This window comes from Pyrus communis, chromosome 3, assembly GCF_963583255.1.
Source record: "Pyrus communis chromosome 3, drPyrComm1.1, whole genome shotgun sequence".
Taxonomy (NCBI): domain Eukaryota; kingdom Viridiplantae; phylum Streptophyta; class Magnoliopsida; order Rosales; family Rosaceae; genus Pyrus; species Pyrus communis.
In genome coordinates this window covers 18,721,520-18,744,991 of record NC_084805.1, presented here as the reverse complement: position 1 = coordinate 18,744,991, position 23,472 = coordinate 18,721,520, and the positions used below count along the sequence as shown (strand labels likewise).

The 23,472-nt window shown below is 38.3% G+C and overlaps 4 protein-coding genes across 4 annotated transcripts; 2 read left to right on the top strand and 2 right to left on the bottom strand.

Annotated features, from left to right (window-relative positions):
* Positions 1-4,243: 4,243 nt before the first annotated feature.
* LOC137729854 (uncharacterized) lies at positions 4,244-6,409 on the bottom strand. The gene is made up of 4 exons (XM_068468900.1): positions 6,169-6,409; positions 5,858-5,937; positions 5,394-5,491; positions 4,244-4,565 (listed from the first exon to the last, which is right to left on the bottom strand). The coding sequence occupies exons 1-4, from the start codon at positions 6,359-6,361 to the stop codon at positions 4,427-4,429; spliced, it is 510 nt and encodes a 169-aa protein (XP_068325001.1). The 5' UTR covers positions 6,362-6,409; the 3' UTR covers positions 4,244-4,426.
* A 6,836-nt stretch (positions 6,410-13,245) lies between these two features.
* LOC137729806 (BTB/POZ domain-containing protein At5g48800-like) lies at positions 13,246-15,904 on the top strand. Its single transcript, XM_068468840.1, has 4 exons — positions 13,246-13,519; positions 13,768-13,834; positions 13,943-15,115; positions 15,222-15,904. Exons 1-4 carry the CDS (start codon positions 13,431-13,433, stop codon positions 15,750-15,752), a joined length of 1,860 nt encoding a protein of 619 aa, XP_068324941.1. The 5' UTR covers positions 13,246-13,430; the 3' UTR covers positions 15,753-15,904.
* Positions 15,905-19,064: 3,160 nt separating this feature from the next.
* LOC137729415 (cytochrome b5-like) lies at positions 19,065-20,638 on the bottom strand. Its single transcript, XM_068468360.1, has 3 exons — positions 20,415-20,638; positions 19,605-19,671; positions 19,065-19,480 (listed from the first exon to the last, which is right to left on the bottom strand). The coding sequence occupies exons 1-3, from the start codon at positions 20,499-20,501 to the stop codon at positions 19,224-19,226; spliced, it is 411 nt and encodes a 136-aa protein (XP_068324461.1). The 5' UTR covers positions 20,502-20,638; the 3' UTR covers positions 19,065-19,223.
* Positions 20,639-21,395: 757 nt separating this feature from the next.
* On the top strand, positions 21,396-22,899 carry LOC137729240 (large ribosomal subunit protein uL13z-like). The gene is made up of 4 exons (XM_068468103.1): positions 21,396-21,719; positions 21,823-21,939; positions 22,036-22,123; positions 22,534-22,899. Exons 1-4 carry the CDS (start codon positions 21,448-21,450, stop codon positions 22,675-22,677), a joined length of 621 nt encoding a protein of 206 aa, XP_068324204.1. The 5' UTR covers positions 21,396-21,447; the 3' UTR covers positions 22,678-22,899.
* Positions 22,900-23,472: the final 573 nt, after the last annotated feature.

The window sequence follows — 23,472 nt, the reverse complement described above, 5'->3', positions numbered from 1 at the left end:
ATCTTTGTCCATGGACCCGATTGGACTCATTTGGACTGGTTGGTTGGATTAGACTGGCATGTGTAATTGTTTCCATTAGTTTCTGTGTTCAACTTGTTGAATTAGGGTTTGGAAGTTTTGAGTGCAAAAACTGGTCCATCTGCCCAATCGGTTTCAGAATATAATGGCGGACATGGGAGGAGATTTACCTCACAGACAAGTTACAGCTTGACACGAGCTTGACCTTTTTGTATTGCTGTTTATACGAATGTACTTGAATAGTATTAGAAAAACTTAAGAGCTCCGGGCCTCTTACATGGCTTTTTTTATCATATAAACTGTCGTTTTACCCTCGAACTATTACTTAAGTTAAAATTGATGTTTGGTAAATTAATTTTCTGAACTATTTGAACTCAACCAATAAACCTCTCATCGGCATATTCGATGAAGTTTCATCCACTTTACCGTATATCAAATAGTGGCACGACGTTACCCTTAAGAGTGAATTACGTGTTGCACACGTGCTAATATTTGACGATAGAGTTGCTGGAATTTAATTGAAGCTAATGGTGAGGGGTTAAGTGACTAATTTCAATTAGTTTAGAAAGTTAATTTACCAAAAAATAGTTCAAATGATCAGTTTCAACTAGAGTAATAATTCAGAGAATCAATTTTAACTGGGTTATGGTTCAAAGGGTCAATTTTGAACTGTGATCCGCAACCATTTTGTCTTCTCTCCTCTTAAAAGTTTTGTGGTTGCAAAGCAAAGCTGTCGAAGTAAGTGATTCAAGTGTCAAGTGGGCATTTACTTTTACTGAGTTGCGAGCGTGAATGAAGGCATGAGCGTATGCGTAGACCGTTGTGGGGGATTTGAGTGGTTTTTGGTTTCAGTTCACATGGTGCGTTCTGTGCAGTGACTGCATCACTGCCATCACACAATGATGTTTTAACTTAGATTTGCTGCTGTCCACTTCTCTCATCTTTCATATTCCTTCTGTAAAAGTTTTTTGTTTTTGTTTTAACAGAACAGTAAAAACTGGCGATCCAACTGCAACGGTGCCCAAGTGGTGCAACTTCTTGAGCTAAGCTACTGTAGCACTACATCGCTACGGTCTATATTATTCGGAGGCAGATTTTCTGCCTTCCCATTTCTCGTGCCCTTCCGTACTTTTCTATTTTATGTGGTCACGGTTAAGCCACGTCAACATTTTATATTGTTTTTTTTTATAGAGATAATAAGACAAAAATGAATAGTAATATAAAATGTTGACGTGGCTTAACGGTGACCACACAAACAGGAGGGCACGAGAAGTGGGAGGGCAGAGAATTTGCCTCCATATTATTCATCTCAGCTTTTAAATGAGAGGGCATAAGTTTGATTTACATGAATAACAAGTCTGGAATTAAATTATTGTTAAGCCATCATGTGGTTTAGCCCAATCTCTCAACCTCAATATTATTGTATCAAAAGAAACTGGAAAAGGATTCTCGCCAAATCCTTTTCCTGGGGATCCCATGATCGTGACTGTTTATCGTACATCGTGCGGTTAGAAATTATTTTAAATTTAAAATTTAAAATTAAATATAAATACTACCTAACGAAAACTGATCGCACGATATACGTTGAATGGTCACAATCATGGGATCCCCAAAAAAAGGATCCAGCGAGGATCATTTTCCAAAGAAACTAACACTAGTCTAGTGCCTGTTGGTATGCATCTCTATTTATAAGCGAGGTCTCAAGTTCAATTCACTTGGATAACGAGTTCATTATTCATTGAATAATTTAGCCTAAATACCTTCATGATGGTTTAAGTAGTTATCATCCAACCCAATGCATATTAATAACCCAAGTCACCCAAAGTTTAGCCCCATTACCCATACCATAACATGGGTTCTCGACCGGAGTCGATTCTTACATGTAACCGGAAATAAAGAGATGGGACATATCTCGGTCACACTCAAGTTTTTCTCATACTGGACTTGGCAAAGAGAACTCGAGCAGTTTTTTGCGATAAAGAGAAGTATGGGACGATCCGAATATCAAGCCATCTTATGGAAACTCATCTAAAAGACAGTAATCGTACATAAAATGCACACAGAAGTTAACCCTAACAAATCCCGAGTTCATCAGCACAACTATTGAACGTAATTGCATGCTATTACCAGTACGTACGTTTTTGCGGGACCAACCAATAATCCTACTGCTAAAAAGAAATGCAGAATGCAACTCAAGTCATGTTATGGCATTGGAGACCCTAAGTTTGCTTCGAGCTTCGACCCTGACATGTCAACGTTACGTCCACTGACATTTGAAATGGAAGCTGGAAACCTTGTTTCTGATATGATCCGCTCGAAAATCACCCCTAGATAAATTAAATCAAGAAATCCTAGTTAATGAGTGTGTACGCGCGTATGCAGATAGTAAACTTGCCGTGAAAAATATAGTGATGGACTAGTATGCACCTCTATTTCTAGCTTGAATTTGTACATTGATCTTCTGTATTTTTCCAGAAAAACGACGGGAAACAGTTCTGTGTTTACACTTTATTGTTTAATCCAATTTCTTAGCTCCTCTCTTTGCTCTCCGCAACCTAAGAAACAAGAAGTTCTGCAAAAGAATTATATACCACCGACTAAATTACAAGCTGCCTTCGTGCCAACATCCAACCTATAGACGACGAAGCATGCATGGAGGTGGAAGAGATTGTCCCTTATCACCCTCAAAGGCCTGAGAATGTACAACCAAAATGTTGTCCAAATCGGCTTTGGTGAGGTTGTTAATCATAACAAAGAAACTTTTCCGGTGGAGGTAAAGGTCTTGTATACAAACTAGGAGCACTACTTAGAAGTACGCCGGTGTTTCCTTACTTCTGAGGGTGAGTAGTGTAGGGAGCAACACGCGTGCCAGTGTTCCAGTCATCGCAGACAACAGAAAGATCAAGATTGGGTCTACAGAATCAGTCCGTATGGGAGAAATTGAGACTATCACAAGTAGTGAAAAGGAGGCTGTGTATAAGACTGCTGTGCTGCCAATGACCAGGGTGTGAAGGTAAGGCTATTAGCGTCGGAGGCTTCATGCAATATTCCTTTCTCTTACAGCCAGAACGACACTCTTACTACCGGGGAAATAGTTAACAGCAACATCGACGATGGAATTTACACTCTCGTTAATACCTTCGACTTCAAGTTTGACACCAAAGAGGACTTTGATATTCCACTAGTAATTAGTATTGCCCTTGTACTTGTCATCGATTCTTCATTCATGTTTCATGTGAGATATTGTGATATTTCCGTTGTTTGATAATTTCCAATAAAACCGAATCAACGTCTTGAGTTTCGAATGGAACCATTTACAAGAATAAATTAGAACGTATCTTGTTCGTTGGGTTTTGCTTTTTTCTTGTATGCAGATGAGTTATAGGACAGTGCAATCCAAATCCGACCAACATAAGCTCCATAACCGAAAATTGCGGCCCATTTTGCAGAGCACGTCACAAAACCAAATCCAATTTCCATAAAACTACATATTGGTACGTCTAGACGAGTGACTTTAAAGTTTTATTGAACTTTGAATGCACTACAACAACTAGATAGATGAAATCAACCAAAAAAAATATAATAGATATATGATTGAAATGTTTCATTTTTTGTTTAGTTCCTCTGTAGCGTTTGGTAGTATCTTTGTAGTGTTTGAGTAGTTCGTCGATAGTGTTACAGTGAGTTGTTAACAAAGCAGTCTAAATTTCCATGAATCAAGTGAAATTCCAAAAAAAATCAGATTGATGGAGTTTGGATCGTAAGGTGACGAGATTTGTCTACTTGTTTGACTAAATATGATTACTGATTGGGAGCCTGCACGCCTTGGCTCGGGTTCAGGTCATGATAGGATACTGTTGGTGATACTTGTACAAGGTTGTGATAGGTTCATATTGTTAGTGAGAAGTGTCTGGGAATCATTGATTGAATGTTGTGGTTGTTAATTGATGATTAGTTAGGAAAATATCGTGTAACTACCCTAGCTTGCAATCTAGTATAAATACTGGATAATTGTGCAAATGCAGGATCATGATTTGTAACAGAAGTTTGTTAGTAATACAAGAGGAATTATCAGCATATAAGTAAAGGTTAGAACAAGGGTTCTATTAGGTCATGGAGACCTGGGTTCCCACTCCAATCCCCTGCTCCAGTCCCGATGCTAGATCACAGGGTCCAGATCTTCACAACGCCCCCTCAATCTATGACAAAGTCGACCAACAGAAGCTTAAATAAAGACAGTACAGAAATTAGCGTTAACAAGTCACTGGTTCATCAGCACAAGGATTGAATGGAATGGATAAGTTTCCATGTTCTAACCATATACGTACGTTTTTGTCCAGCGGAACAGTCCTACTACCCAATACATCCCTACTGCTAAAAAGAAATGCATACTGCAATTTATGTGATGCTATGGCGTTGGAGGCGCTAATTTTGCTCCCTGCTTTGCCTCTGACATTTCAACTTCACATGCACTGGTATTTGTAGACTTCTCATTCTCCACTGCCATTTCTTTGATCCTCTCTTGTTGTATGGCACGCAGCTCGTATCTGATAATCAAATCAAGAAATCACGTTTAATGAGTGTGTATGCATACACAGATACTGAACATGTTCTAGGCAAGCAAAACATCGCATAGTTCAAAAGCGTAATGACGCACATGTCTTGACAAAGTATAGTGATCACCACTTGGACTCGTATCATTTTATGCACATCTGTTTATAGCTAGAATCTGTAGATTTGAAAAAGTACAGTGATGGTCACATTTAACAATTCTGATTTTAACATGACTCTTTAGCTAAGCATCATCCTGTTGTCAACAACTTTTCAGGGATCGAAATGAGCTTCAGGTGCGAGTGTGCGAGCGTGACAACAGCATTTCAACATTGTCGACATCTACTATAAACTTATAAGCCTTATAATGCCAGACTAAATCAAGAACTCGGTGCTATCTGATTCACAACAGAGCACATTTTGTTCCTTCAACTTCATATGCTTGTTAGTTATAAGATTCAAACGGAGGTACACGTATTTCTGCGCAGTCCAAGCCTATTTGTTTGACCAAATCAAATCCAAATGAAAGTTGAGTATTCAAGTTCGTTGAGATGATTGGATCGTTTTTGTTTGATTTGTTTTTCAAAACCAGCCTTCACTGACCCTATGATAGGAAGGGAATACAAGTCTAGAGCTCCATCAGGAGCAAGCATGTTCCAAACACTAACAACATAATTGGCTCAAAATATTCAACTTAAACCACCTAGATGAATACTCCTAAATCCCATCAACAACTAATCAATCATTCCAGAATTTGAACCATGATCTCATCACATAACATTGGTGCAAAATGATTGAAAATCTGAAACTTGTAAAATACTTACGCCGCCACTTGTTTCTTGACAAGCATAAAGTACACTCTCCAAAATTCACGTTCCTTCAGGTAGCGGGGGCATAGCTTATATCTCAGATGTGAAAGCTCCTGAAAATACGAAAGATCCAATTCATAAATATGCTCTTAAAGGGTTGTACAATGCAGTCCAGGTCCAAGTTATAACTAAAAAGAAATCTAGATAAGGTATCTGGAACATCTCATGTGATCGAACTTCCCGAGCTACTTGGACTAAAACCATTTCTTATTTGTCCTACAAATTCAACACAACTAAAGGCACCAACCATTAAAAAAAAGCAATTGCAAATTGCTAGAGAACATCCTAAAAGGCCAAGGAGCAGCATTCTACAATTGTTGATATAAATTTACATGCTTCACTAAACCAACTTTAGAATTGTGAATTTGACATCAAATTACAAAAGATATTAAACATAAACAATGAGCTAGAACTCAAACCTTAACTCTTGAAAGCACAATGGTGGCATGCCTTTCCTGCCATCCAGACAGATCTTCATCTTCTTCAGCTCCCTCACCATCTGCACCGCCATCGAATCAATGCAAATTTCACTCCACTAACAAGAAAAGAAAGAACCCATTACAGTCCTTATCCCGACAAAGAAAACCCAGCTTATAAATTTTCATTATTTACCTAAAAATCAAATTAACCTAAGAAAAAACCAATTATCAAGCTCAATAATTACCGTCTAAAACACCAAAGAAACAATAAAAATTAAAATTAATTCAGAAAGGTGTTATCTTTTATGTACCTGGAAGTGGGAAATTCCTGAAAGTGTCCAAAGTGAAGGACTTGACAAGATCGACCAATTGCTCTGTGACTCCCAGCTGCTCTTCTTCCTTTTCGTTTTGTTGGGGAAGGAGGGTTTGCTCTGAGGGATCTGGGTTTTTGGTCTCTTCGCTATTCTTCAAGAGTTTGCGTCGGAACCACGAAGATAAATCCATTGGCGATGACAGAGTGCATGGTAGTGAACACAGAGATGATGAACAACTGAATTTTTATTTTTTATAGTTCGTAATCTGCTGCTTTCTGGCTTATCGTAACAAAATTGCTGCGAACAAGTCACTGGACTAATGGTCAACGGCCCGACTATACTTGACGTGCAATATGGGCTTAACTTTTAAGAAATTATTAACGGGCTAGTGAGTAGTGAGTTTCAGATTAAATTTTTAAATACATACAATATTATCTATAGTACGGTAAGAAAAGCGTGGTAAGTCTCACGATGAACTATTAGTATCAACTTAATTCGAATTTACTCTTGGTGAGAAGTGGATTTAGGATCTCGCACTTACAAGTGAAAAAGAATAATATTAGACATGTGACAGAAAGAATGAAGATGTAAATAAGTCGAGGTAAAGTTGGCATTGAGGCATTTAATGCAAGATATTGGGCAATTTAAAGAATCTTCGTTTCTTAAAAACCTTTAGAGCAAATGTCCATGGTTAAGGATTCCCTAAGTGAAAAGGCAATGTTTGGGCTTGAAATAACAATTTGGGAATAAAAGGGTCAACCCAAGAACCATAAACCTCAACCCAGTATGCATCCTTCGGGCCAATGGGCTTTTACCCTACAGATTGGATCAGTTTGACCGAGTCTTTATGAAGTAAGGATTGTGAAAAGGTTAAATGTGAGTGGCTCGGTCAATTCCTATACAAATTGAAATTGCTAAGGATTACAATAAGCCTTGGTGAATAGGAGTTATCTTGGCAATCAGAATGCCTATATAATCAGATAAAGATGAATGAGTCTCGTAATGGGACTAGGTTTGGAGTCTTGGTGAGAATCAAAGAGCCAAAGACTGGATGAAAATGAAGTTTCAGCTGAAAGGGGATAAGGGACTATTTAAGCAAATGTTGAGCATGCACAATCCAATTACGACTCTACCTCATCAGTCTTGTTATCATGGAAGCCTGCTCTATACATAGAAGAGGCTCTACAACATTGAAAGTCCCTCAACTTAACAAACAACTCAAACGGTCTACGCAAAACCCTTTTCCCACTTTTGAAAAGAAAAGAAATAATTGCCCTAACCTTCCCGTCAACACATCTTCAGTTTAGACTAACAACACTGTGTTGATAACCGACGACATCTTTAGTTTGGACTAACATCAATGGAGCTGTAGAATCAAGCGATCAATGAACATTTTCAGTTTGGACTAATAACACTGCTTATAGCTGTTTGGTTATCTACCCAAGTCTCAACCGTTGAAGAGCTTTTAACTTACTCACCGAAAGAGGTCACTTCATTGACTTCCCAGCGAATTGAAGTGTTCTATAATTGATTACTCTTAGGTGCATTTTGCAGTTCGACATCAGATGGTTAAACCATGTGCACTGTAAAAACGCTCATCTCCTTTGAGTACATGTGTCCCTACAGTCTGATACTAATTCGCCGCACCTATTCTCGTGATATAGTCGAGTTAGCGGGACATGGTGCAAGAGATACTGAACTTCGCGGTGGTCTAAGCAACCTTGTCTTCAGGTTCTAGAACCTAAGGCCATGACATGTTCCTTCATCAGCCGTAATCACTTAAGTATAGAAGTCAACATCTCATTTGACACCACCACCACTACTTCTATTCTACTCGCCCGACCAAACTCGGTCGCGAGTTGGCACGCCCCCATTCACTAGAAGGACATAGTTAACTTATAGTTACTTGGCCTTCGTGCCATGTAAGCTTTGTAATTTCTAGGGTCAACACAATCCTAACGCAATGAAAAGATAGAGGAGTTTAGAGGAAGAAAAAGAGATTGTGAAGATCACTTACTACAAATGCTGTTGTGTAGATTATTGCCGAAGTACATAAGATGAGAATGTGAAAGATAAAATCTCACATCAAAAGGAACCAAACCTTCACTGACTTATAGAAAATTAAACTACTTCTCATGTTACTAATATTTATAATAAAACTCGTAGATCAACCGGCACATCTAGTTGTTCATCATAGCTAGGGCTTAACGGATCGATGTACTAAAATCTGAAAGTATGAAAACATGTAAGAGGGTGGATAAAAGTTCTCGTGAAGCCCATCAAAGGACTATTAACGGGCCTTTAAAAACTAGAGGCCATCAAACAACGAGGATAGATTGCTTTGCATTGTAGGTCCCTTGTGAAGCCTTTTCCAAAATTGTAGTTTTTTCATTAGTGATCTTATCTTTCTGAAGTTGTCAAAGTTCTAAAAATCTGAAAAATTGAGCTTAAGATCCATAAAACATCCAAAACTTGGGATTTTTTTTTTTTGGGGTATGATTTCTCTGTCAAAACTTATCTCCATTTGAAATCGTATCCACCAGAATTAGACAATTAGATCGAATACATGGTCCTCGAAATTGAGAGAAAGGAGCATACAAAAATAGATAGAGCTTACGAATCATACCTTTCATGATCTTGTACGTAGGACTATGTGACATTTGAATTATGTTACACATATGACCAAAAAAAATTCAATAATTTAGAGGATACAGTGTCACATCTCAATTGCGTGTAACTATAATTTGTAACTATATATATGAATATAGTCAGTGGCAGAGCCATGACTAATTGACAATGGAGGCATAATAATAAGCTCTAAGTTCAACCGAAAATATTAAAAGCGAAGATATTTATTCCATTTAATCAGGAGTGCATTTTTACTCATCACCCTATTATCACCGTTAGATGATTTTGAATTTTGAGATTTGTGCCTATCCATTACACGAATCTCGAAATTCAAACTGATCTAACAATGATAAATAGGATGGTGAACATATACCACACTAAATAGTGGTGAGCAAAAATGCTCTCCTTAATCAGTTTGTGTGTGAGACCTTTTCCCTATGGCTTTCTAGCTAGTTTTCCCTTGGGCATGAACCAACGGTCAAGAAATCTTCGTGTAAGGGCTATGCTTGGCTGATCAGTAAGGGATTTTAGGTTGCTGGGTTTGGATTGGTTATGGGTTCGGGACTATTATTCGTGTGGGAAAATAAGAGCTTATTGTGGTCACTTGCATCCATTGACTCCACCCTAACTACGCTATTGAATATATAGTAAACCCATGCATAGTTGGAGCACGTAAACTGTAGCATTGGATGCCTTTAATTAGGGTTTGTTAATCACATTGTTTGTGTCTCATCACTAATTGGTAATTACTTTGGAACACTTGGCGTGCAAGTGTACTCTAATGATGGGGACTCACTGTCCTTGAGACCACCACTACCACAATACAATGCACACCTTCAATCCTCAATAATTTCCATCATCCTTAATATATGGCCTATATATCTCTATGAAAAAGGTAGTTTGTGAAAGGGTGCATGGTGGCAAAATGTCTCTAAACTTTATCCTATGTTTAGCTTTCGTCCCTATACTTTTATATTAGGTGTCAAACGAAAATGACCCTATCATTTGGCGATTGTGAAACCTAACTTAGGTAAAAAGCTACACAGGTCGTCATTTGATACAATATAAGAGTTGAGTTCTATATATACTGAGAAGGAAACAAAATTTGACTTCACGTAAATCATGCATATTCAAACCTTAGAATTCATTCATAAAATCGACCACCATCCTTAACTTTAGGATCCTACTCTCCATGCATTTTATTACATACATGCATTCATATATTATATTATATTATCGTTGGCATTGAAAATTATAAAGTTTATGTGGCACACAATAACTAAGAGCTAATTACATCATTCAATGGCTTGAATGCTGATGCGGGCATGCTAATTTGCCCTCGAGCTCGACTAGACAAATAATTAATGTGGTGATGTGATAGGATACGCTACTTACTTCTGTGTCGAGCACCTTCGACCAAGATGAAGGATACTCTCAGTCTTGAGTTCTAAAACGTGAAGACAAGGTTATGCAAATCAATGCGAAGTTCTGCATTTTGTGTATTAGGTTTGGCAAACTCAACTATATTGATGATGATAATATACGTCTGCCGAATCATATCAAGCTGTATGAACAAAGATACTCAAGGAGATAAGTGTCTTAATTGTAAAAGGTGGTTCTGTTGTCTGCATGCCAAACTCCGAATGTGACATGAGAGTGACAAATTACAAAACACCTCATTTTGCCGAGAAGACTAATGAAGTGATCTCTTTCAGCGAAAGAATTAAAGATTCTTTGCCGGTTGAGACTTAAAATAAATAGTTAGCCGCAGACTCAGAAAGAATCTCCATCTATCTAGTCGTTGAGACTACTATGGCAAACTGGTTCTATAGCTCCCACCCCCTTATTATGCAACTCGCACTATGATTTTGAATCTAGACTTATTATGCGATTAGTTCAAACTTCATCCGAAAGCCAATCTTGATCTTGAAGCACTTAATTCAAATCTATTAGAAACCAATCCTGATCCTCGAACAATCCACTCCACCAGCAATTCAATACCGGGATGAAATTCACAGCCTCCTTTCTGAGCTTTCTATCACCTCGGCCCAAGCCAAAATTCTAGCCCCAAACGATTCTATGTGTGTGTCTATATATAACAAAACACATATCATTGTCACGCATGGTTCAATGACTTTGACTTGAACCAAATAAGTTTTTGTTTGCATCTACATTCTACACATATTAAAGGAATGGTGGTGGTTGTATTGAGAATAATTTATATGGCACGACATTAATTTTGTTATATGGTATTTTGTGTTAATTAAATTAAGACATGCAGACAAAAATTTTACGCATATTTTTATTTTATTAACACAAAATATCACTATAACTGTATACTCATGTTATATAATATCTTGTAAATGGTAGTGGAAGATCAAATCAAATGATATCATAGCAAATGTAATAATATGTGGTCGGATCCACATGTAGATCGCCTTGCATTAAAGAACCCTAAACATATATGACCCACAGCAGGTGGAGGTGGTGGGTAATAATCACAAATCAAAATCATAGAATTATCAAAAGTGGTCACGCCACTCTCTCCCTTTCCAAATTTTAAATCTTTCTCTCTTTCTTCTTTTTGACCTTTTCTTTGTTTGCTCTTCCTCACGTGGATTGTGCAAAATTTTTCTTAAGGGAGAATGGCTTCCATTACTTTTCACCTGTTATTATTTTAAATTACTCTAATTTCTAAAAAATCTTAAATTCAAATGCAAAATGAGTAGAAACTTGGCATGACTAAATGTCATAAAATTTCGGCCGTGTGAGGAAAATTCCTCCCATAATAGATCTTAATTTTTAAAGTTTGTTTTGATTCTAAATATTTCTATATTCCATGCAATTTCTCATAAATTCATAGGGCAATGTAGGGTATTGCTTAGATGAAACTGAAGTTATTTCATGACTCATTTCTTACCTTATTGCTATAAGAACTCTTTTTTTTTTTTTTTTTTTTTGTTGATAAAAGACGATATGATTTTCATTAAAAGTCATAAATAAGCTACTCGATACAAGGTATGAAGATAGCCTCCTCAATTAGATCACAAATCAAAGAGGATGTTCATCAAACAAGTACGATCAACTCCGGAATGAACTTAGTTAAATGGTTTGCTAAAGCAAGGCCATAACTTAGACCTGGTTTGGTACTGAGGTGATTATGAAAAAAACTGGTATAAAAAAAAGCTGGGAGCTGTTTTTGTGTTTGGTAAATGTTTAGCTTCAGTTTTTTTTCACAGTTTTTGGTGAAAAAAAGCCAAAAACAAGAAGCTGCAAAACCCAGCTTTGAAAAATCGGCTTTTTTTCACATCCGTTTTACATAAAAGTTTACCAAACACTATAATACTGTTTTTTTTTTTCAAAAGCACTTTTACAAAAAAGTTTACCAAACACTCTGCTGCTTTATTTCACAGTCGCTTATTCTCACAGCACAGCAGAATCAGTTTTTTTTCAAAACACAGCAATATCAAACCAGCCCTTAGTAGGCAGAGGATGCTTATAACTTAGTTAAATGATTCACTGAAGTATGTGGGTCTTCTTTTGGTAATGAGCAAAAACCCACGATATAATACCTTGTTGGCTTACTATCTAAATATCATTTCAAGCCGTAATGTGTTAAAATAATGTCATTTAATACTATGGTCTAGTGATATTCATCTTCACTTCTAAGTGAGAGGTCTCACATTCGATTCTCTCCAAAGGTGAATTTGAACCTCATTATTGCTAACCCCTTGTGAGGCTTAACCCACTTTTCCACCTCTTTAGTGTAAATAATATCGTTTGTTAAAAAAAAAAGTGTTAAAGTAATCAACGCTTAATTATCTGCAATCATCTGCAAATTACAGTTCTACATGCTCACTTAAAGCGTTTTTAGTTATTTTTAAAAACGCATCGGAGCATTCATATCCCATTATTACTCACCATTTTATTTTTAATTTTTTTACCACTGTCTTTCTTTCTTTTTTCTTTTTTTTTTCATTCAAACAATAAATCTTGTTAGATTAATTATTGACGAGATTTGAACCCATACTATTATGCAAGAACTTAACTTCTTTGTATCACTGTGATAAAATGCCAATTTCTCACGTTTTTTAATTTTTTTGAATTTTTTATGAGGTAGAGGATATTTTTCACTCAAGGAATCGTTCACTTTTACAGACATTTACAGGGGACAAAAAGTACAGTAAAACATGTCAAAGTGTCAAACCAAAATACCTACTTTTTATATTTTTCCCGCTTTCTGTGTTTCCTCATCATCTCCTTTAATTACATAAAAATTAAATTAAATCCCAGTCCAGCAGAAAGCAACAGAAACGGGAAGAGATTATGCAAAGGTTTTGAGTGTGATTACTAAAACCCCCCAAGAAATTAAAGGCAGAAAAGCATGACCCACCAAAGAGGCCCATTGCTTTGGACAATTGCAATCTATGTTTTGCAATTTGCACACCGCCTGTTTGACAAAAAGAAAAAGAAAATGGCCAAGCAAGTTCACCAGCAACTTCAACATCTCCAGCTCGGTTGTTGTTTCTGTCTCTCTTGCCACTACTTCACTCCTTCAACCCCACCGTTACCATTCTTTTCTCTTTGCCTTCACATTCCAATTTTCTCTCTTGGTTGCCTTTTTTCTCTCCATGGACCGCAGCGGTGACAAGCATCAGCAGCAACAGCAACCGCAGCTATCCTTGGCTAAGAGTTCGCGGCAGCAGCGATACAATGAATGGTTTGTTTCTTGATTTTCATGTGTTTTTGTTTTATGTTTGTAATTCAACTTGAGTACTTTTAATTTTATTTTGCAAGTGTTGCCTAGTGATTATGTGCTCTATAGTGCTGATGCATGATAAACAGAAGATGAATGCTTTCTGATTGTTCTCTTGATATGTATTGCATAGAGAAACTCTTTTTTTTATTTATTTTTTCTCATTGATTAGTGTCATGTTTTATGAATGTTTACTTCTTGATATTGTGCAGGATTTTTCGGGATGTTCCAAGCGATATTACAATACAAGTGAATGGAGGGGCTTTTTCATTACATAAGGTGACTAACTATCTAGCAGTTTTGTTTACTTTTCAATTCTTCAAAATGATTCTCTAAAATTCACTGTCCTGATGGAATTTTGATATATTGTGGTGTTTCTGAATGCAGTTCCCTCTTGTCTCTCGAAGTGGGAGAATCCGGAGGTTGGTTGCTGAACACAGGGATTCTGATATCTCAAGAGTGGAGCTTCTTAATCTACCGGGAGGTGCAGAATCATTTGAGTTGGCAGCAAAGTTCTGTTATGGTATTAACTTCGAAATCACATCTTCAAACGTTGCTCAGCTGTGTTGTGCTTCTGATTACCTCGAAATGACTGAAGAGTTCTCAAAAGATAATCTTGGTTCGCGCGCTGAAGAATACCTTGAAAGCGTTGTTTGCAAAAATCTTGAAATGTGTGTTGAGGTTCTGCAGCAATGTGAGAGTTTACTACCTCTAGCTGATGAGCTGAGAATAGTTAGCCGTTGCATAGATGCAATAGCCTCAAAGGCTTGTGTGGAGCAAATTGCTTCTAGCTTTTCACGCTTGGAGTATAGCAGCTCGGGGAGACTTCACATGAACAGGCAAGCTAAATCTGATGGGGATTGGTGGATAGAAGATCTTTCGGTTATTCGAGTTGACTTGTACGAAAGAGTCATAACAGCCATGAAGTGCCGCGGAGTTCGCCCTGAGAGTATTGGTGCATCTCTTGTGAACTATGCGCAGAAGGAGTTGACAAAAAAGTCCAGCTTATGGAATCCGTCTGGCCAGACAAAAGTTGACGTAAATTCAGCTTCAACTGGGCATGAAAAACTCGTGGTTGAGACAATTGTCGGCCTCCTGCCCGTTGAGAAACTTGTTATTCCAATCAATTTCCTATTTGGGCTTTTGCGAAGTGCTGTAATGCTTGATTGCACAATTGCTTGCAGACTTGATCTGGAGAGGAGGATAGGGTCCCAGCTGGATATTGCTACTCTTGATGATCTTCTGATTCCTTCTTTCAAGCACGCAGGCGATACCTTATTTGATGTGGATACAGTGCATAGGATTTTAGTCAACTTTTCTCAGCAAGATGATAGCGAAGAAGATATGGAAGATGGATCTGTTTTCGAATCTGATAGTCCTCATTCACCTTCCCAAACCGCTTTGTTTAAAGTTTCAAAGTTGGTGGACAACTACCTTGCTGAAATAGCCCCTGATGCAAACCTCAAGCTTGCTAAGTTCATAGTCATTGCTGATGCTTTACCCGAGCACGCACGAACAGTTCATGATGGGCTATATCGAGCCATTGATATTTACTTAAAAGTATGTCTTTCTTATCTTTCTCTGCCATTAGTCTCGATTAAGATGCCTTTCTACTTACCATTCTTTCATTAGTTTCAATTGATTATATATGTTCTTCCTGTGACAGGCTCATCAAGGTTTAACCGATACAGACAAGAAGAGGCTCTGCAAAATGATTGATTTCCAAAAGCTCTCACAAGAAGCTGGTGCCCACGCTGCACAAAACGAGCGCCTCCCTCTCCAGTCAATCGTACAAGTGCTTTATTTTGAGCAAATAAGGCTCAGAAATTCCTTGGGATGCTCTAATGAAGATGAACCCAAGCCAATGCACCAGTCTTGGCGGATCAGCAGTGGTGCGCTCAGTGCAGCAATGTCTCCGCGAGACAACTATGCATCATTGAGGAGAGAAAACCGTGAGCTAAAACTTGAGCTAGCTCGGTTAAGGATGAGACTAAATGACCTTGAGAGAGAACATGTCTGTATGAAGAGGGATATGCAAAGGTCCAACTCTCGTAAATTTATGAGTTCTTTCTCCAAGAAGATTGGCAAGCTGAGTTTCTTTGCAAATAGTTCTTCAAGGGCATCTACATCTCCGTCAAGGCATTCTTATAGAACCAATTCTAAAGTGATCGAGAGAACGTGTGCAAGCACAGATTAGATAATTCACTTTGTCAGGAACTTTTTATGTCTGGTTGAGTAAGTGCAAGCCTTGTGAAAATCTCACTTTTGTATGTCTCTTTTGGCCTCTCCTTGTGGAAATATTTGTGCTTTGAGTTAGTGATAGCGGGGAAAGATCTTGATTGTAAGTGATGCTTTTGGTTGAGTACAGTTTTTACAGCTGTTTAAATTCTGAATCGTAACTTAACTGTAAAATGTAGCAGGTTAAATAATATAGACTCTATGCTGGATATGTAGTATAAACTTATATAGCTGCTCTAGTAAGGTAACAAAACATTGGTGTGCATAATCAACGTACAAAAACAGAGTTTAAAAAATGCCTTGCAGTGCTAATCTACTCTAAAGGCCTTGGAATTGCACCCCAGAATCAGTGGCCTCGCTTTGTTGCTCCTCTTCCTTGTTTGGCAAGTTAAGAGTTACCTTAAGGCGAAGCAACTTGCGAGCACTTTCAGGTTTCCTCATACAAGATTTCAACAAGGGGACCTGCTTGCTCTCCCTAATATTAAGATCAGCAAATTTTGCAACAATGTCCTTGTTGCCATCATCGTATTTTCTACGACGTCTAGTTTCATTTTTTGGATGAATCGGAGGTTTCTGTTTAGATTCTCCCCGAGTTTTCTTGTTTCTGGATGACAACTCTACTTGGTTATCCTTTTGGAGTCTTCTGTCAGAGTCAGCATCTTCATCGCTTGGGCTAGGGCTAACAATAGCAGTAGCACAAGCAAAAAATTGAAGCTTAAGCCTTCGTCTCTGCTCATTGTGCTTCCGTGTCATACCAGCACAGTCCTTGGGGGGAGAACTGTGTTCAGATACATGATGGTGGCCTCGATCCTCTGCAGATTGTTTCTGTTCAAGCAAAGAAGACGAAGGAAGGTGATTGCCGTGCGCTCTGGCTTTAAGCAACTGATAAATTGTGCGGTTAGGAACTATAAAAAACACTTTCCCAGGAACCAAAACTGCTTCTGGCTTAACCACAATCCATGGGAACTCAAAGATGTCTGGCCTAGTTATGCTGTGCCTGGGGTACCTTCTCATCACATCTTCAGCTGTCACCGGTTTCTTGTGCACCTCCAAACGCCTTCCTGGACGCACCAGTTTCAGCACGTTTTCCTCCCTTGCTATGCTTCCCATTGCCATATCAAATGCCGGAAACATATATGTATCTGATCAAATATTGTTTCTAAGCGACTAGGAATTAATGGAGAATAACTCAAGGAAGAGGAGCTACTAGGCTGCTCAAAGTTTGCTTCTTAAAGTGGAAGAAACTCACTAGAAGATGAAGTTTTGGCGGAAAAACTTATGAGGAATGTTTGGAGGGGAATGCAAATATTAGGTGGAATTTCGTTGTCCAGATAGATTCTGTACACATTTTAGTAGGTTCTTTGCTTGTTTTACCACGCTTTCTTTGGTGTTTGAGGAGGGTCTTATCATCTAATTTTAACACTTTGTGTTGGCTGCTCGAAGGCCCAAAGGACTCAACAGTTGTGCAATGAGACAACCTGGCCGCCTATAGGCTATATGGTGGTGCAAAAGACACTAGTATGAAGGGCACCAACTTATTTCACAAACTTTTTTACATCCCAACTGATGCAAATGATGCGATGACAAAGCAAGAACAGAGTTGTGTTACTAGAGCCATCTACGAATATGTATCGAACTCATCACAAATGTATATCGTTATCAGGATAATGTGAATTGAGTTTGAAACTTTGCACTAAACTAAATGCGAGTTGGTAATGTGACAGTGCACACCCTCGACTTTAGTTGTTCACTTCAAATAAGAAAGATAGTTTCTATTTATATTCAAATATTACCTCTTCTCACTTAACAAATTTTTTAGCGTCCAATAAAAGTTTTAACTATTTAATCTCCTTACAAAGACATATTCTTCCAAAATTACATCTCAGAGTTACACTTTAATTGTATCTTCTAAATTTATCAATTCAGTTCAGTTTGATTGTAACATTTGGAGGTAGAAAAAACTGAAAAATATTGAGTTTTAATAAGAGATGAGTGTTGCTATATTTACTAATAAGAAGAGAGAATAAAAAAGTAAATGTTTTATTAATTTGATAATAAATTGTCGCATCGATTGACGCAAAATAAATAGTCGTGAATTAACACAAAAAAAAGGAATAACTAGTTTGGTGACTCACAGTATTATTCCATGATTCAATGTTAGTGGTGACGAGTAAAGTAGCCTCAATAATTAAAGTTAATAATTACACAATTGACAAATAATTAAAATTAAAAATTTGCTGCATGATCACTATGGATGTGCCTCAAGATCATCGCCCGTCGTTGACACTGAGGTAAATGTGTTTCATAAACATCGTACTTCTGGCTTTGTGCTACTTATTTTCTTGTTTTTTTCTTCTAGCTTTTTGCTACTTATTTTATTGATAGATTATCCAAAACTTGCCCCTAAACCATACACAAACTTTCCAAAAGTAGATAGATATCAAATCTTAGAGGGTTCCTACTTGCATCCAAGAATTTGATTCTATAGAGATTATCGACCATTCACCATTCACCATTCATCATTTATCATTCATGTGTCATATTCTAATTGATTCTAAAGACTCTGATATTTATAAGTGTTACCCAAAAACACTAAAGTAGTTTAATTGCAATATTTCTTTTTGCAAAGTTAGCTTGATATTTTTCTAAAGTATTGGTTTGAAGCGTTTTAATTTAAAGGGTAAGGTTACTAATGACTAATATGCGTAAAGAAAAAACAAAACAAAAGTCATGACAATTGGCATGAAAGAACTTCCCTACAGATGCCACTGTTTGTTCTCTAGCCAATCATGCACTGTTATTGAAAAAGTTAAAACACATAATAGGAAACTCAAAATACCGTTAGAGTAACATCTCTAAAGTAGGTAAGTTTATCTCCTGGTTATGGCCTCAATGAAAAGATCTGTGTTATAAGGCAACCTCCCCCTACATAGAGGACGTCGACCTCCATAAAGATGGAGGTCATGATCGACCATTGACCTTGCATGTCGGCAACCGCCAAGGAGATGGAGGCCATGGTCGACCATGAGGCTTTCATGGGTTTTCTTTTATCTAAAATATGTTTTTCGTTGTTTTCTGATTTTATCCCACGTCCCAACAACGTTTTTGGATGTTGGGTGAAGTGATGGAATCGTTGGGTGTAAAAAGCAGGTCTGTACAACTTAACCGGGCCCCTGAATCAAGCCCCAACAACCAGTCACAATTTTATGTGTATTGGGCCTTGATCAGTCTCACGACATGTCGTTTCAACAACCACACCACATTTGAAAGCAAAGGCAAAAAGTCACTACCACATAGAAGCCAAACTGTCGAATATCCTAACAACCCTTCATCGTCAACATTTCCAAACGCCAAAAAATAACAAAGGGTCATTGCGACCCCGTAATAAACTTATTGGAAAGCGTTCTCACTTCTCTTTCGGCTTCTGCATTTATGCTGTTGATGATTTGGTGTAGAAGCGCACACCGAAGGCCAGGCCCAAAATTAGCAGGGGAACAAGGAACTGGAGGAGTTTGATGACAAAATCAGTTGTCTTGTCCTGGTTGTAGTGAGGCTGTTTGGGAGGAGTGTACTTCCTATTCGTGGGGATGGATGCCGAATCAATGTCTCCAACGTAAAACTCGTCCAGCATTGCTCTAGCAGTGGAACTGTGGCCAATATCCTCGAAATCGTTACTTGCATCCTTTCCTGCAAACCACGGATCATCTTAGGACCATAAACAGTAATCAAATGGTATCAACAGGTTTCTGTTTCTACCGATATTTTGTGATGTGCGCATACAAAAAGGGAAAGGATTAAGTTTGTGTCAAACCTGTGACTGCCAATAAGACCTCATCACCACCAGGATGATCGTCCAAGAATTTTGTTACATCATAAACCTGTTCGAACCCATCTTATCGTACTATTAGTAACTCTGCCTTCACTTTACAATTAAGTTCTTCCATATTGTCACATCCGAAGGATTAGTTGACAACACACACAAAGAGCAACATAATTCTCCACTTGACATACAAATAAGTGACCCAATAGCGACATTAGACGAAGTGTGCGGTGATAATTTCTCTAAAAATAATCAGTCATTGCACCCTATCAACTAAAATATCGAATTAATAACCACCTATTCTCCATAAACTATCACGCACTTTAAAAGATACTAGATACCAAAAAGAGAAAAGACATGAACATCCATCATTTGTCGCCTTTGGGGCCGAGAAATTCACTAAAAAGAGAAAAGACATGAACATCCATCAGCAGCTGAAGCTCCTATAAGTTCAATTTCAATGGCATCGATGCTCAGCTCAACCAATGTCTATCAATCTGATTCATAACTTCATAACAATCTAATCATCCACCTAAACTTTTAATTTTCCTCTGTTTTTATAGAAATCTCGAACGCGTTTCATCCCGATCTAACTACTACATATGCAGTTAAAATAAAAACCAAAATTCAACTGTACCAGTCAAAAGTCAAAACCCCCCACAAACAAACACTTCTCCCAGATCCAATCAGAGCAAAACCCAGATTCAATCACACACAAAAACTCCAAATTAACACAACCCAGATGCAAAGTCCCCAAATTTAACTGAAAACTGCAGAGCTCAGAAGAAGCTAGAAAATTACCTTGCCATCGATGACGAGCCAGCAGTCCTTGCGGTCACTGTGAGTGGAGACCTCAGCCAAAGTGTAGACCTTTTTGTCTCCAGCCATAGTTGGAAATGCAGAGATTTGAAAATTTCAGAGAGTTTGATTTGAAAGAGAAAAGAAGGGAAAGGTAGGTTGGTGGTGGGTGAGGGGGGTGGAGAGATTTTTAATTCGGAATGGGGTGGTGGGAATTACGCAAGACAATGGGTGGGATGGCATAGTCGTCCACCAACCACAAAATCCACTGTGTCCGGTAGTTTTTTCATTTTTTGGTACGACTTCTGTGGGCATACTTATGTTCATTGTTCGGTAGCATAGGTAGAGCTCTAACACACGAATCCACTCTACATCTCGTACAACAAAGATAAGTGCTTTGAGAAGCTGTCATTTAAGAGTTGATTAGGAATCAAACGTTAATGGTTGCACTTCCAAGATAACTTCACGGTTCTTCCTAACTTATTCTGTTTATTTCAAAGACTTTCAACACGTTTTTATTGCCTATTTGTGATCCTCGTAGACTGGAAAAATTCTTCTACATGGTTGTTCATATGCGGAAACTCTCACACTGAAGGGATTGCAAGGTAAGTTCAATGGTAAGAAAACATGATGACTTTTTATTTATGTGTGGTCGCACAGACACGTGATCTGTCAGTCGCACACTAAAATTTCTGCTTAGGCTGAGACGTATCTCCAATTTCACCTACACTAAAAGCATATCATATCACAAGATCTTTGTCAAGAAAATGCTTGATAACTTGTCAATTGTAACACTCACTTTCATATCCAAATCACTACAAATAAATTGTTGAGAAAATAGTGTTGTTCTACCATCCAATTCAATAAAAAGGCCAATTACTGGGCCAATACAAAACCTTATTAAAAATGGTCTAAAGCCCAATAGTCGGCCTCAAAAAGAGTACAGGGCACACGGTTGACAAAAACCCTAGCTACGAACCTCCCCTTTTATATACTCGCACGGAGTGAAGGTGAGAGAGAAACAGAGAGCGAGAAAATGGTGTCCGGCTCAGGAATCTGTGCGAAGCGAGTGGTGGTGGACGGGCGCCACCACATGCTCGGTCGTCTGGCGGCTGTCGTGGCCAAGGACCTTCTGAACGGCCAGCCGATCGCGGTCGTGCGCGCTGAGCAAATCGCCATATCGGGCGGTCTGGTGAGGCAGAAAATGAAGTACATGAGGTTTCTCAGGAAGCGCATGAACACCCAGCCCTCTCACGGCCCCATCCACTACCGCTCTCCCGCCAAAATCTTCTGGCGCACCGTCCGAGGGTAACGTCGTAATTCCACTATTCCCACCTCTGTTCCCCTCTGTATCTCCGCTCCTCGACTCCAAACTCACCATTTTAATGGCGACTGGTTTGTGTTTTTGCAGGATGATCCCGCACAAGACTAAGCGCGGAGCTGAGGCTCTGGCGAGGCTGAAGGTTTACGAGGGCATCCCGCCGCCGTATGACAAGACGAAGAGGATGGTGGTTCCTGATGCTCTCAAGTGAGTATGGTGTTGGTGTGACATTTTGTTTTTGTTGTGCAAGTGTTTGATGAATTGCTTCGCTGAATTTGGGTTTGTGATCAATTGTGAAATTAGGGTGTTGAGGCTTCAGAAGGGCCACAAATACTGCTTGTTGGGTCAGCTTTCATCCGAGGTCGGATGGAACCATTATGACACAATCAAGGTAAGATGAAATTCAACTCAAAAGGTTTATGCTTTTACGATTCTGGTTGAATGTGGTTGTAATTAGATGGCCATTCCCTTTTATTTGTTGGATATGTAGTTTGCATTTTTTTTTTTAATGTAATTTGAATGTATTTTTTAGTTAGCCGCAGCAGAGTTTGTTGCTTTAGGGAGTTATCTCCACCCTTGCATTTTTCGGTCATTTCACTTATCGGTTTTATGATCTTTTATGTATATATTCATCCATGAATATGGTTTTCATGATCATATGTTTATAAACTTTCTTGAGATGTGCTGGAATTCCGAAACTTCCTTTAAGCTTGACAATTGGTTGACGTATTTTCTGGCCATGACATAATGTTGATTTTAGTGTACGAATGCACTGAATTTATTTTTATTTTCCTTTCACAGGAGCTGGAGAACAAGAGAAAAGAGAGGGCTCATTTAGCATATGAGAGGAAGAGGCAGCTAACCAAACTTAGGTTGAAGTCTGAAAAATCTGCAGAGGAGAAGATTGGTTCCCAGCTTGAACTCCTTTCTTCGGTGACATATTAGAAGTTTAGGGCTGTGAAGTGGTGTCGTCGTCTATTTTTTTGTCCCAGCCAGCCATACGTTTTTTGTTGAGGATTACATTTTAGTGAACTTCTAGGGATTACATCTTAGTGAACTTCTTGTCAAGGCATCTCGTTTTGAGGAATTGAATCCTTTATTTGATAGTTTTCAATGGGGAACTTAATTGTTTACCTGTTTTGAATCATATGGTTCTAGTTTGCTTTATGATGGGTTGATGTCTTGGCTTCTTTGTTAGTGCCGCCAAAAGCCATGGCGGCTTTCGTTGTGTTATGCCTAGCTGTGGCTGGCTTCACGTTTTGGCTTGATGTTTCCACCTTATAGGAGAACCATAAACCTATTTTTGAACCGAATCTCCATTCGTCTCTGCCATATCAAGTGTAACACATAGAGATTGGCAAGAAGTGTTTAAAGTTGTTGATACACAAAATTAGCGAGACTTTGGAGCAACGTAAAATGTCAAGTTTGTCGGCGAGACTTTAGAATAACATAAAATCAAGTTTGTCGGCACGACTTTGGAATAACGTAAAATGTTAATTTTGCGACCTTCGCCTGGTTGCTCTGGTCACCTTTAATTGACTACGCTAGGTTCTGAAGGAAAGCAACTAGGAAGCTAAAAAAGAGATAGAGATAGGGAAGTAAACACAAGATGTACATCATTCACCCTAAGTTTGGTTACGTCCACGGAGTATAGGAGTTCTCATTAATAGTTTAAACAAATACATAAGAGTATAGGAGTTCTCATTAATAGTTTACACAAATACATAAGTTTAAGCATAA

What these genes read in the sequence shown, in the direction of transcription:
- LOC137729240 (XM_068468103.1), top strand. Translation starts at nt 21,448, where the DNA reads ATGGTGTCCGGCTCAGGAATCTGTGCGAAGCGAGTGGTGGTGGACGGG. An exon ending in TTCTGGCGCACCGTCCGAGG is followed by an intron (nt 21,720 to 21,822) that starts GTAACGTCGTAA and finishes GTGTTTTTGCAG; the next exon opens with GATGATCCCGCACAAGACTA. An exon ending in ACCATTATGACACAATCAAG is followed by an intron (nt 22,124 to 22,533) that starts GTAAGATGAAAT and finishes TTCCTTTCACAG; the next exon opens with GAGCTGGAGAACAAGAGAAA.
- LOC137729806 (XM_068468840.1), top strand. Translation starts at nt 13,431, where the DNA reads ATGGACCGCAGCGGTGACAAGCATCAGCAGCAACAGCAACCGCAGCTA. An exon ending in CAGCAGCGATACAATGAATG is followed by an intron (nt 13,520 to 13,767) that starts GTTTGTTTCTTG and finishes GATATTGTGCAG; the next exon opens with GATTTTTCGGGATGTTCCAA. An exon ending in GGGCTTTTTCATTACATAAG is followed by an intron (nt 13,835 to 13,942) that starts GTGACTAACTAT and finishes TTCTGAATGCAG; the next exon opens with TTCCCTCTTGTCTCTCGAAG.
- LOC137729854 (XM_068468900.1), bottom strand. Translation starts at nt 6,361, where the DNA reads ATGGATTTATCTTCGTGGTTCCGACGCAAACTCTTGAAGAATAGCGAA. An exon ending in TTGTGCTTTCAAGAGTTAAG is followed by an intron (nt 5,492 to 5,857) that starts GTTTGAGTTCTA and finishes TCGTATTTTCAG; the next exon opens with GAGCTTTCACATCTGAGATA. An exon ending in GTCAAGAAACAAGTGGCGGC is followed by an intron (nt 4,566 to 5,393) that starts GTAAGTATTTTA and finishes TTTGATTATCAG; the next exon opens with ATACGAGCTGCGTGCCATAC.
- LOC137729415 (XM_068468360.1), bottom strand. Translation starts at nt 20,501, where the DNA reads ATGGCTGGAGACAAAAAGGTCTACACTTTGGCTGAGGTCTCCACTCAC. An exon ending in GGCTCGTCATCGATGGCAAG is followed by an intron (nt 19,672 to 20,414) that starts GTAATTTTCTAG and finishes GGGTTCGAACAG; the next exon opens with GTTTATGATGTAACAAAATT. An exon ending in GGTCTTATTGGCAGTCACAG is followed by an intron (nt 19,481 to 19,604) that starts GTTTGACACAAA and finishes CGTGGTTTGCAG; the next exon opens with GAAAGGATGCAAGTAACGAT.